The 13,129-nt window shown below is 38.8% G+C and overlaps 1 protein-coding gene and 1 long non-coding RNA gene across 2 annotated transcripts; both read left to right on the top strand.

The window, feature by feature from the left end:
- Positions 1 to 4,770: 4,770 nt before the first annotated feature.
- Positions 4,771 to 5,595, top strand: LOC131994231 (uncharacterized). Its single transcript, XR_009396556.1, has 2 exons — positions 4,771 to 4,961; positions 5,062 to 5,595. It is a non-coding gene; the product is annotated as an uncharacterized LOC131994231 (long non-coding RNA).
- Positions 5,596 to 7,220: 1,625 nt separating this feature from the next.
- On the top strand, positions 7,221 to 12,545 carry LOC131997724 (uncharacterized). Its single transcript, XM_059369139.1, has 2 exons — positions 7,221 to 11,391; positions 11,983 to 12,545. Exons 1-2 carry the CDS (start codon positions 7,221 to 7,223, stop codon positions 12,543 to 12,545), a joined length of 4,734 nt encoding a protein of 1,577 aa, XP_059225122.1.
- Positions 12,546 to 13,129: the final 584 nt, after the last annotated feature.

Here is a 13,129-nt window from a genome sequence, read left to right as displayed (position 1 = left end):
CTATAGACAGAGTCAGATGGTCATGAGAGGATCCGTCGTACAATATGGCAGCTATACCGGGTTATGGATCGATTTGAACCTTATTCGGCACAGTTGTTGAAAGTCACAATAAAATACTTCATGCACAATTTCAGAAAAATCAAATAAGAATGGCGCCCTCTAGAGGCTCAAGAAGTCAAGACCCAAGATCGGCTTATATGGTAGCTATTTCAGGTTATGGACCGATTTGAACCATAATTGGCACAGTTGTTGGAAGTCATAGCAAAACATGTCGTGCAAAATTCCATTCCAATCCGATAAAAATTGGGCCCTCTAGAGGCTCAAGAAATCAAGACCACAGATCGGTTTATATGGCAGCTATAGCAGGTTATGGGTCGATTTGAACCATACTTGGCACAGTTGGTGGAAGTCATAGCGAAACATGTTGTGCAAAATTCCATTGCAATCGGACGAGAATAGCGCCCTCTAGTGGCTTAAGAAGTCAAGTTCCCAGATCGGTTTATATGACAGCTATATCAGGTTATAAACCGATTTGAACCATACTTGGCACAGTTGTTGCAAGTCATATCGAAACACGTCTTGCAAAAATTCATTTCAATCGGATAAGAATTGCGCACTCTAGAGGCTCAAGAAGTCAAGACCCAAGATCGGTTTATATGCCAGCTATATAAGGTTATGAACCGATTTGAACCATACTAGGCACAGTTGTTGGAAGTCATAGCGAAACACGTAGTGCAAAATTTCATTCCAATCGGATAAAAATTGTGTCCTCTAGAGGCTGAAGAATTGCGCCCTCTAGAAGCTCAAGAAGTCAAGATTCCAGATCGATTTATATGGCAGCTGTAGCAGGTTATGGACCGATTTAAACCATACTAAGCACAGTTGTTGGATATCATAACAAAACGCGTCGTGCAAAATTTCATTCCAATCGGATCAGAATTGCGCCCTCTAGAGGCTGAAGAAGTCAAGACCCAAGATCGGTTTATATGGCAGCTGTATCAGGTTATGAACCGATTTAAACCATACTTAAGGCAGTTGTTGGAAATTATACCGAAACACCACGTGCAAAATTTCAGTTAAATCGGACGAGAACTGCGCCCTCTAGAGGCTGAAGAATCAAGACCTAAGATCGATTTATATGGCAGCTATATCAAAATGTGGACCGATATGGCCCATTTACAATACCAACCGACCTACACAAACAAGAAGTATTTTGTGCAAAATTTCAAGCGGCTAGCTTTACTTCTGCGAAAGTTAGCGTGCTTTCGACAGACAGACGGACGGACGGACGGACAGACATGGCTAGATCGACATAAAATGTCGGGACGATCAAGAATGTATTGGGACTTAGACGAATATTTCGAGTAGTTACAAACAGAATGACGAAATTATTATCCCCCCATCCTATGGTGGAGGGTATAAAAATATTTGGGCCATGATGCCAGATACATTTTCGATTAAGGGGAGTGGTTGATTGCTATCCGGCAGGGAAGAATTCCCTGCAAAGCCTATCAGCCAACAGGTAAGCCTTATCAACCGGGTCAGTGAACGTTTTATCGTCCTTAACAAGAGTAGATTGCCACGTCATCAGCACATTTTATGGCGGAAGTTATAAAAATGCCTTGATGTATATCATTCTACGCCCTTGCCATGTTCTCCTTGGCATATTCTCCTCTGACAAAGAAAATTAGCAATGTTATGTCATAACTTCTAATGCCTTGTTGTAGTAAAGCAAAAAAGTCTAACTAACAAAAAATAAATAAATAAATAAATTTCCATTTGCAACATTTTTAAATTGAAATATAAAATTTATAGATCACAAACAACCATAATTCACCCTTCCATATATATTCCGAAATGCAAAAACACGCAAAGAGGATATCTTCAACAAAAAAACCAACTCCGTTAACCATTGGCATAGGGAGATGGTGAGCAATATTTCGTTAAGATCATAACCATGACCATCATCATTGGCGTCATTGTCATCATAAGCATTGTCCACAAGCATAAACGCAATCAGAGTCACCACACCATGCATACATCTGCAGTGACTGGATGTAGTCAGTGGTTCGTTTGGGCCACCTTTGGTCCAAGGAAGTAAAGCAGTTTTTGGGATTTCCTAGGAAAGTGCTTAAGCACATGCTTTGAGTCCGTTGTCGCCGTCATACACAATCTTAACGATGACATTAATACCAATTTGAGAAATTTTTCATCAAAACTTGCATTGTACCACTAGACAGCAAGGTATAGTTGTAAACTCTCTGGGCCATGAGCCAAATGGATATTTGTCCAACATTCATGCACTCACTCACCAAGTCAGTCACATTGCGTTTTTTTTTTTTGCCACATGTACATACAAATGGCAATTGGAAATTATGATGCTCATAACAAGAATTTTCTATTCTTTTTCTACAATGCTTTCCCAGATTTAATGGAAATTCGATGGTGCAAAAAACCAAATGGAATAAAACCTACGCATTATCAGAACTAGACTCGGAATCTATAGCCTGAATCTATGGCAATGCTGTATGGAGCTCAAGGTTTGGTCTGTTGTCTGCTTGCCAACCCTCCAATGAATTTGTGTGTTCCAATGAATTATTGCAATTGCCATTGATTTCCATACTTGTTTCGATTTGGTAATGGCCTTACATTTCTTGCAACATTGTCATTAAAGTTTGGACACACAAAAAAATCATAACCCCCATCATAAATATGATGTCAGCTTTAATATAAAATCTGTGTGTAAGGAAAAAATACAAACAGAACTGTAATTCATAAAAACCGAATGGCTTGGAAAAACACTTTTTTCAGATCTTGTCTTAGTCCCGTGAAAATCTTTAAAAGAAAAGAAATGAAACAAGTAAAAGCTTGCTAAGTTTGGCCGGGCCGAATCTTATATACCTTCCACCATATATGGCATTTGACGAGCCCTTTCCACAGTATCTCTTTTTAGGCAAACAAAGGATAAACGAAAGGATTTGCTATGTTGTTGGAACAATATCAAGCTATGATTCATTTCGGATCATAATTAAATATGAGACCATAGTAGAAGTCATTGTGTAAAATTTCAGCCAAATCTAGTAAAAATTGGGTCCTTTAGGGGCTGAAAAAGTAAAATAGGGAGATCGGTTTATAGGGGAGCTGTATTAGGCTATAAACCGATTCATACCATATTTGACAAGTATGTTAAAGGACATGAGAGAGGCCATTGTACCAAAATTCAGCCAAATCGGATAATAAGTGCGACCTCTAGAGGCTCAAGAAGTCAAGATCCCATATAGGTTTATATGGCAGCTATATCAGGTTACGGGCCGATTTGAACTATTCTTAGCATATTTGTTGAAAATCGTAACAAAACACCTCATGCAAAATTTCAGCTATAGCGCCCTCTAGTGGCTCAAGAAGTCAAGACCCCAGATCGGTTTATATGGCAGCTATATCAGGTTATGGAACGATTTTAACTATTCTCAACACAATTGTTGGAAGTCTTAACAAAACACCTCATGCAAAACTTCAGCCAAATCGGATAGGAATTACGCCCTCTAGAGGCTCAAAAAGTCAAGACCCCATATAGGTTTATATGGCAGCTATACATGGATATGGACTAATTTACGCCATACTTAGCAAACCACGTCATGCAAAATTTCAGCTAAATCGGATAATAATTGCGCCCTCTAGTGGCTCAAGAAGTCAAGACCCCAGATCGGTTTATATGGCAGCTAAACCAGGATATAAACCGATTTGAACTATTCTTAACACAGCTATTCAAAATCATAACAAAACACCTCATGCTAAATTTCAGCCAAATCGTATAATAATTGCGCCCTCTAGTGGCTCAAGAAGTCAAGACCCCAAATCGGTTTATGTGGCAGCTTTACCTGGATATGAACCGATTTGAACTATTTTTAATACAGTTGTTGGAAGTCATAACAAAACACCTCATGCAAAATTTCAGCCAAATGGGATAATAATTGCGCCCTCTAGTGGCGCAAGAAGTCAAGACCCCAGATCGGTTTATGTGGCAGCTTATATATATATATATATATATATTTATATATATATATAAGCTGCCACATAAACCGATCTGGGGTCTTGACTTCTTGCGCCACTAGAGGGCGCAATTATTATCCCATTTGGCTGAAATTTTGCATGAGGTGTTTTGTTATGACTTCCAACAACTGTATTAAAAATAGTTCAAATCGGTTCATATCCAGGTATAGCTGCCACATATATAAGTTGCAACAAAATCGGATAATAAATGTGGCTTTTATGGGCCTAAGACCCTAAATCGGCGGATTGGTCTATATGGGGGCTATATCCAAATCTGGACCGTTCTGTGCCATATTGCAGAAGAATGTCGAAGGGTTTCACATAACTCACTATCCCAAATTTAAGCGACATCGGACAAGAAATGCTCCTTTTATGGATCCAAAGCCTTAAATGGTCTATATGGCAGCTATATCCTAATCTGGACCGATCTGGGTCAAATTGAAGAAAGATGTCGAGTGGCCTAACACAAATCAATGTCCCTAATTTCAACAAAATCGGTTAATAAATGCGCCTTTAATGGACCTAAGACCCTAAATTGGCGGATCGGTGTATATGACAGCAATATCCAAATTTGGACCGATCAGAGCCAAATTGAAGTAGGATATCGAGTGGCCCAACACAAATCACTGTCCCAAGTTTCAGCAAAATCGGATAATAAATGTGGCTTTTATGGGCCTAAGACCCTCAATCGGAGGATCGGTCTATATGGGGGCTGTTTATGCCAATGATATAATCTATTACAATTTTGCCCAATTATTTCTTTCTTACCTCTAAGTTTACTAACTATAAGTTGACAGGTAACTTCTTTTGCTTTCGTTAAGTTAGCCAACATACAAAATCATATGTTAGATGATAAGCCATTATTAAAATAAACTCCCACTTTGAATTTACCAACGAAACGAACCACATCGGTAAGAGTTTTTATCTTCAACCTGGGGTTATCCATACATAACCAAACCTTCCTTTTTCCAATTTCTATCTATTTTATCTGAGGAAACATTCGTCAAAAAGGAAAGGTGTCTTAAGTCTTGTTTGATGTTTTCCAGTTCATAATTCTAAAGACAACCAAGGTACATTCAGCCTACACGCAAACATTTTATGGTCCTTCGAACCGGATTTCTATACGCATTGGTACCGGGTTGCATAAGTCTGATTCCTAAAGACATCATCACTTCTTACGTCCATCGCTAAGGAATATCTCCCACATTCCAGATTGTCCCAGGTTTGAAATAACTTCCAATTCTTATTTATGTTATGTACGTTTCGATTGGGAAACTAGTTTAGAGTTGACAGGCAGATAAAAGAGAGCACAAAAACTCAATCGGATTCCTATAGTTTCGCTGTGTATTGTAACAAGTGTCAGTCCGCATTAAAATCATAGTTATCAGCTGCACAAGCAAATTATTGAAAAAGAAGAAATTGTTTTATATACCAATGTTCTTCGTTTTAAACAAAACTGAGTAACTGAAAAGTTAGTAAAGTTAAGTTTTAAAGAAATTCATTAAAGTTAGTCCGATCGTCCGAATTTGAGAAAAACGTGAAAAATTGCAAAAAAAAAAAAAAAGAAAATCCATAAGTGACAAGTGTTCGACATGTTCATATATTTGATTCATTTATAAATATGTATAAATGTTCCCAATAAATTGAAAAAAAGGCGGTGCTAAAAGTTATTTTTTCCAGTTAATTTTGGTGAAATTAACGTTAAAATTCCGCAAAGAAAATTAAACCTCCTACTCCATAAGTGTTTAAAAAAAAGTTTTTTGAAACATACCAAAAAAAAAAAAAAAAGCCTTGTGTTTTATTGCATAAAATTGGGTTATAAATCCTAACCTAAAAAATCAATTTACATACGAATATACATAAATACTTATATCCACGTGAATGAGTGTACATATGTAAAACAAAAAAATGTGGATATACAACAAATAGAGAAGCTGATATTCAATCCAAGCTCCCACATCATATTTTCCGTTACTTCATATAAACCTGTAACTTAATTGGTACGTACATACATATTTACATATATATGCTACAATTCTCCTCATTTATTCCTCCATTCCAATTATCCATACTTCTTTTTATCCGTGCTCTCTCCAATTGCTTATCTCTATCCCCCAATTTCTAAGTGCCAAATTTGTATAACACATTCGATGGAATGAAACACTAGAAAAGGGAACGAGTGATATTGTCCATACACTTCGATTTGTTTTTCTCATTCCCTCTCATATAAAAAATATTTCAACTCATCGGATTCATCAGATCCCACGCAAAATAAGTAATCGTTTTTATTTCGTAGTTCCCTTCGATTGTGTAAAAATCGATAACATTATTGACAAATGTAAATAGAAATATAGATGAAAGAATTTTTGCTACATAAACAAATCCATATATTTCCATGAAGATCTACTTACAGCGTTTAATAAAATATAATACAACAATTTAAAACCTTTGAGCGAAGTGAATTTGGGCTCATAAGTTCTATTATAGAAAGTTGAATTGGTCTGCGCATTGAAAGTTCGCATGACTGCGATATATTAGGGTGGACCCTTTTCCATTTAATTTAATACAATTCCGAAATTAAAATCCCGCATGATTTACAATATTTTTTCTTTGTAATGAAAATTTTTAATCTGCAAATTGCAAGTGTATACAAACTGGAGAAAGTGAATAAATAAATAAAAGTAAAATAGATGATTAAATTTCCACATTAAAACTATTTTTTTGAGAAAATTTTAAAAAGACAACGTTTCCATCCTTTTTCAAAAAAAAAAAAAAACACAATCAGAAAGCACTCCATATAAAATTCTTTTGTGAATTTTTATTGCGAATTTACTTTGGAAAATAGAGAAGTCTACACATTTTTTTCACAAAACGCTTTTCCAAAAAATAATTAGGTTTTTTTTTCATTCGTATTTTTCTTTTACCTAAATTTGTTTCCTGTTTTTCATTTTGCAAAGAAAGGGAAACACAAGATAATCAGGAATTCCACACCCATTTCAATCACGTTGTACAAATAGCTTCTTTCCCATTAGAAATTCGAAGAAGCCTATTTCGAAGCCTGATTTCATATATTAGGAATTTGCCTTATATATCTACAGCTTAACGATATTTAAGTCTTTTCTTATCGTGGTTTCTCATTCAATTAATTCTCTTAAATTCCAACATTCATCATGAGCTCCTTAGAACGATTCATCCGGGCTAATGATAAGCTAGTTAATTTCGAACAGGGATTAACTGAGGCAAATATTTCCGAATCATCTATTTTCGCTCTAGAGATACACCGCGATGAGCTTAAATCAATTTGGGCAACTGTCAAAAGCCTTTATGACAAATGTATAGATCATTTCGACAGTCAGAGCAAAAAGCCATCCGGAGAAGCCAATGATGATGGGAATAACTCCCCTGAATCAGATTCTGATAGCGAAGGCTCTGACCTAGACAGCATAAATGCAAGATTTCACGCTTCTTATGAAACCTACGTCAGAATTGTTTCAAAACTTAGTGCCCATATTCATAGACGAACAAATGTAACTCCCACTCAGCAAGCATCCGTCCAGCCTTCTAATTTTCACCTTCCAGCTTGCGATACGGAATCTTTCCGTGGAGATTACCAATCCTGGCCTTCGTTTCGAGACATGTTCTCTGCCATATACGTGAATAACTCCAGTCTTTCCAAGGTTCAAAAATTGTTTCATTTGAGGAAGAAGACAGAGGGAGAGGCACATGACATTGTCAAAAAATGTCCCCTGACAAACAACGGCTTTGACATCGCATGGTCGAATCTTAAAGATAGATTCGAAAACAAAAGAATGTTAGTCCATAGTCAGCTTCGAATTCTATTTAATTTGTCCACGATTACTACGGAGTCAAGTGAAGATATTAAATGCCTTCAACGCGACATCAACTCCTGCATTTCGTCCTTGAAATTATATGATATTGACGTCTCAAGCTGGGACGCAATTTTTGTTTTTGTCTGCTCTACGAAACTTCCTCGTGTTACTCTTTCTCTGTGGGAGCAATCCATTAAAAACAAGAAAGATATTTCAAAATGGACAGATTTAGATTCGTTTTTGTCAAGCAGATACCAGACGTTGGAGACAATTTGTGAAATAAACGGTCCCTTCAATGCAGATAAGACGAATTCAAGCTGTAAGAAACAGGCAACGCCCTTGAATAAGAAAATTAATAGCAACCATGCGAAGGTTTCTCCCCCCACTTCAAATCCACCATGCAATTTATGTGCAAATGAGCCTCATACAATCCGCAAATGCCCTAAGTTTCTTAACATGAAAATAGATGATAGACAATCTTGTATCCGAAGATTGAATTTATGTCTCAATTGTTTCGCAAAAGCCCATAGCGTAAAGGACTGCAAAAGTCCTCACAACTGCTACTCGTGTGGAAAGAGGCATAATACTCTCCTGCATCGTGACGTTAAGCCTGTTCACGATACGAATCCTGCCTCAAGTCACTCCCAAATTCAAAATTCTGAACTCCAACAGATACAGTCCACAATCCCCCAATCTTCCGTTCATCACGCAAGCCTCGAACAGGTATCTTTCCCGCCTTTTTCGTCCTCTGCAAGTAACATCCAATCATGTTTCGCTGCACATTCTCAAAATGTTCTTCTCGGCACTGCGCTGGTTGAAATCAGTCATCTCGGACTGAAATATTTTGTGAGAGCCCTGATAGACTCAGGTTCACAAGGAACGTTCATATCTGAACGTGTCTTCAATATCCTCAAACTGCCTTTCCAACCAATCGAGGCCGACATTGCGGGTCTCAATGGTGTCACGTCAGCAAAATCCAGAAAAATGGCAACATTTTCTATAAGCCCTCGTTTTGACTCCGACTTGCATGTCAATGTAACAGCTTTGGTCGTGCCGCAACTTTCAGGAGATCTTCCAACAAGTTCCATTAATCCTTCGGTTCTTGTAGAATTTCCGAACATTCGGCTTGCTGATCCAAAGTTTCTTGAAAGTAGCCGAATCGATCTGCTTATTGGCGCGGACATATTCATTAATATTCTTTTGGACAATGTTCGTCGAAACATTTGCGGCTCTCTTGTCGCTCAAGAGACAATATTCGGATGGATAATTACAGGACCTATCCGGAATAATCCTAAAGTATCATCCTATTCTACTATAGTTTCCTACTTTTCAGAAACGAATTTAGAAAAACAGCTAAAGCGTTTTTGGGAGGTGGAGGAAGTTCCGCAAAAGCCTCTACTCTCCGAATCCGATTCATTTTGCGAGAAATTATATTCGGAAACAACCAAACGTGACTCTGATGGGAGATATATAGTGTCTCTGCCGTTCAAGGAATCCTTTTCATATAACTCTCCACAGATAGGACGATCCAGGTCCATAGCTAGTGCTCAATTCTTGAGAAATGAGTCTCGACTATCCAAAAACATGTCGTTAAAAGACGAATATGATTCTGTCATCCAGGAATATTTAGACCTAGGCCATATGGCCAAGGTTCCTATTCCTGTTGAGGAAGAGTTTCCAAGGCACTATTACCTCCCCCACCATGCGGTGATAAAACCCGATAGAACCACTACCAAAGTCAGAGTGGTCTTCAATGCCTCATGTCCAACATCCTCGGGAACATCACTTAATGACATTCTCTATCCAGGCCCAGTACTTCAGAATGACTTGACTCTTCTTCTTTTGCGCTGGCGTCTCTATCGCTATGTTTTCAGTGCCGACATCGAAAAGATGTATCGGCAAATAAGGATTAATAAAGATCATTCTTGTTTCCAGAGAATTCTGTTTCGAACAAAGCCAAAGGAACAGATTCAAGATTTCGAACTGCAAACCGTAACCTTTGGTGTAAATGCAGCTCCATATTTGGCTATTAGAACTCTAATGCAGCTCGCAGAAGACTGCAGCAGTTTTTATCCTTTGGCAAGCCACATTATTCGAGACGACATGTACGTGGACGATGTTTTAACTGGTTGCCACGATCTCCAATTGGCTTTAAAGGCTACAGATCAATTGATCTCAGCCCTTAATTCCGCATGTTTTCCACTTAGAAAATGGGCATCCAATTCTAAGGAGATTCTCCAGTCCTTACCCAAAGAGCACATCTTGAAGGAAGATTTCCTTCTTTTCGATGACAGCAGCCTAACCAAGACTTTAGGTGTGCGGTGGAATGCCATGTTAGATAAGTTCTTATTCGTAATTCAGGCAACGCCATGTAAGGAGAGTTACACGAAAAGAGAGGTGCTTTCCGAAATATCTAAGATTTTCGATCCAGCTGGATGGCTAGCACCCATAGTCGTCCTAGCGAAAATTCTTATGCGACATGTGTGGTTATCCAAGGTTGATTGGGATGAGAAAATTACTTCCAAATGTTTCCAAGATTGGAAAAATCTTCTAGATGACTTCTCAACTATCAACTCAATCCAAATCCCACGTTGGATTTCCTACGCACCCTCATTTCGTATCCAATTTCACGCATTTTGCGATGCATCGGAAAATGCATATGCAGCAGTCATTTACTCCCGTGTGGAGGATGAAAGCAGACATGTTTCTGTAAATTTGCTAACATCCAAATCCAGGGTAGCACCAGTCAAATGCCTTTCCATTCCTAAACTTGAACTCCTTGGGGCTACCTTGCTCGCAGAAGTTGTCGAGTCAGTAATTCCTTCAATGAATCTTCCAAGTTATGAAATATTCAAATGGACTGATTCAACTATTGTTTTGGCTTGGCTGCGAAAGCCCGCATGCAACTGGAAAACTTTTGTTGCAAACCGCGTATCCACCATAAGCAGCAAGGTAGGAATTGACAATTGGTTCCATGTTGATACCCTATTCAATCCAGCGGACTTAGCTAGCCGCGGAGTTTATCCCAAAGATTTAATTGAAAATAATCTCTGGTGGTGCGGACCTAAGTGGCTGTCCGAATCTCGAAACAGTTGGCCTATATCAGACGATATCATAGACGATACTGAATTGGAACAGAAAGCCCTACGAGTACATCTTGCTACCAACTCCGATAATCACGAAATTATAGGTCGCTTTTCTTCTTTTCATCGGGCTATTCGAGTCATTTGTTATATATTCCGATTCTTTCACAAGACTCATCCAAAGCACCGCGATTCAGTCACATTCGATTCTGTCGAGTTAAAGGTTACAGAAGTAAAGGCAGTTAGAAATAGATTAATAGTTCTAGCTCAAGCGGAAGGATTTCCAGAGGTGGTTGAAGCTTTACGACTAAAGAAAGCTGTCCCAAAGTCTTCTAACATTCTTAACTTAAATCCATTTCTGGATGAGAATGGAGTTATTCGCGCGTTTGGTCGACTCGCGTATTCGCCATCCCTTAGCTACGATGAACGTTATCCAATAATTCTCCCCTATAACTGCCATCTTAGTCGCCTTTTAGTCCAATTCACTCATATTCTTAGCATTCATGGTGGTAACCAGCAAGTACTTAACCTCATTCGAATGCAATTTTGGATTCCTAAATTAAAAAACCTCATCAAAACTATAATCCACCAGTGTAAGGTGTGTGTTTTACATAAGAAGAAAATTCAAACACAGCTCATGGCAGCTCTTCCCCCAACACGAACAACCTTAAAGCGCCCATTCCATAACACAGGCGTTGACTTTGCAGGTCCGTTCGACGTTAAGAGCTTTTCAGGTCGTGGTTCCAAAATTTCCAAAGGGTACGTTTGCGTTTTTGTGTGTCTTGCGACCAAAGCAATTCACCTGGAACCTACGTCCTCTTTATCCACCCCAGTGTTCCTCGCAGCTTTTCACCGATTTGTCTCCAGGCGTGGCTGTCCTCTTAATATATATTCCGACAACGGAACTAATTTCGTTGGTGCCTCAAGAGATATCGCTAGGGACTTCGTTGCAGCATCTAAATCCAATATTGTGTCCCAATTTATCCACCAAAACCTCTCGTGGCATTTCATTCCCCCAGGCGCACCCCATATGGGTGGCCTATGGGAAGCCGGGGTGAAAAGTTTTAAGACCCATTTGAAGAAAATTTCTGGCGGTTTCACCTACACCTTCGAAGAATTTTGTACTCTTCTGACAAAAATAGAAGCTTGTCTTAATTCGAGGCCTATTTCCACAATGTCAGAGGATTTCACTGACTTAAATCCGCTCACACCAGGACATTTTCTCATAGGAGGACCAATTTTGGCTCCTCCAGAGCCTAATTACGACACTCATCCTGAGTCTGTGGTTAATCGTTGGCAACGTGTCAAGGTCCTTCAGCAACATTTTTGCCAACGTTGGAAATCCGAGTATTTAAAGGAGCTCCATAAGAGGAACAAATGGAAAAATCCAGCAAAGAACGTAGAAATTGATTCCATTGTCGTTATCCGCGACGAAAATCTTCCACCAAACGAATGGCGAATTGGTCGAGTTACTCATGTTCATCCAGGAAAAGATAAGCGTGTACGAGTAGCCTCCGTTTACACATCAAAGGGTGTGATTACTCGTCCAATTACAAAACTCGTTCTACTTCCCACCCAATAGTTCCGTCCGACTCCTTTCCTTACCATATCATATACGATTCCTTTTCAATATCATTATCTTTGGCAATATTTCCATATTTTAAGAAACCTTTATTTTCAGAATGCCTAGAATTGTTCAAAACCGTTCTAGCACTCCTAACCGAGTCAGCCGTCAAAAACAACGACCCTTTCAGTGTCGAATCTGCAAAAAATTTCATCCACTAAGAATCTGTAGGAAATTTCTCTCAATGGGTGCCAATCAAAGAAAACAAGTTGTGGAAAAATATAAGTATTGTATCAATTGCTTGGCCCATAAGCACTCTCAGTCTGGATGTTTCTCAAATACAGGATGCCACATTTGCAGACGATCACATCACACTCTACTGCATCAAGAGTCAATAAAACGGGAATCGGAAGCAGTACGCGTTGTGACTTCAAGCGCTTTGCCACCACAAACAATTACCGTACTTCCCACTGCTCTGGTTAAGATAGTACACGATCGACGCCTATACCAAGTTCGAGCTCTAATTGACACAGGATGTGCAGTCAGCCGCGTAATAAAATCTACTCTCACTAAAATTGGCATCAAAACCATTCATGTCGAAG

Source organism: Stomoxys calcitrans, chromosome 1 (genome assembly GCF_963082655.1).
Source record: "Stomoxys calcitrans chromosome 1, idStoCalc2.1, whole genome shotgun sequence".
Taxonomy (NCBI): domain Eukaryota; kingdom Metazoa; phylum Arthropoda; class Insecta; order Diptera; family Muscidae; genus Stomoxys; species Stomoxys calcitrans.
This window is presented reverse-complemented; position numbering and strand designations above follow the sequence as displayed.

Excerpts from the sequence above, each read along its gene's own strand:
- LOC131997724 (XM_059369139.1), top strand. The coding sequence starts at position 7,221 with ATGAGCTCCTTAGAACGATTCATCCGGGCTAATGATAAGCTAGTTAAT. Across the intron at positions 11,392-11,982 it reads ATCCCTTAGCTACGATGAAC|GCGCACCCCATATGGGTGGC; the intron begins GTTATCCAATAA and ends TCATTCCCCCAG.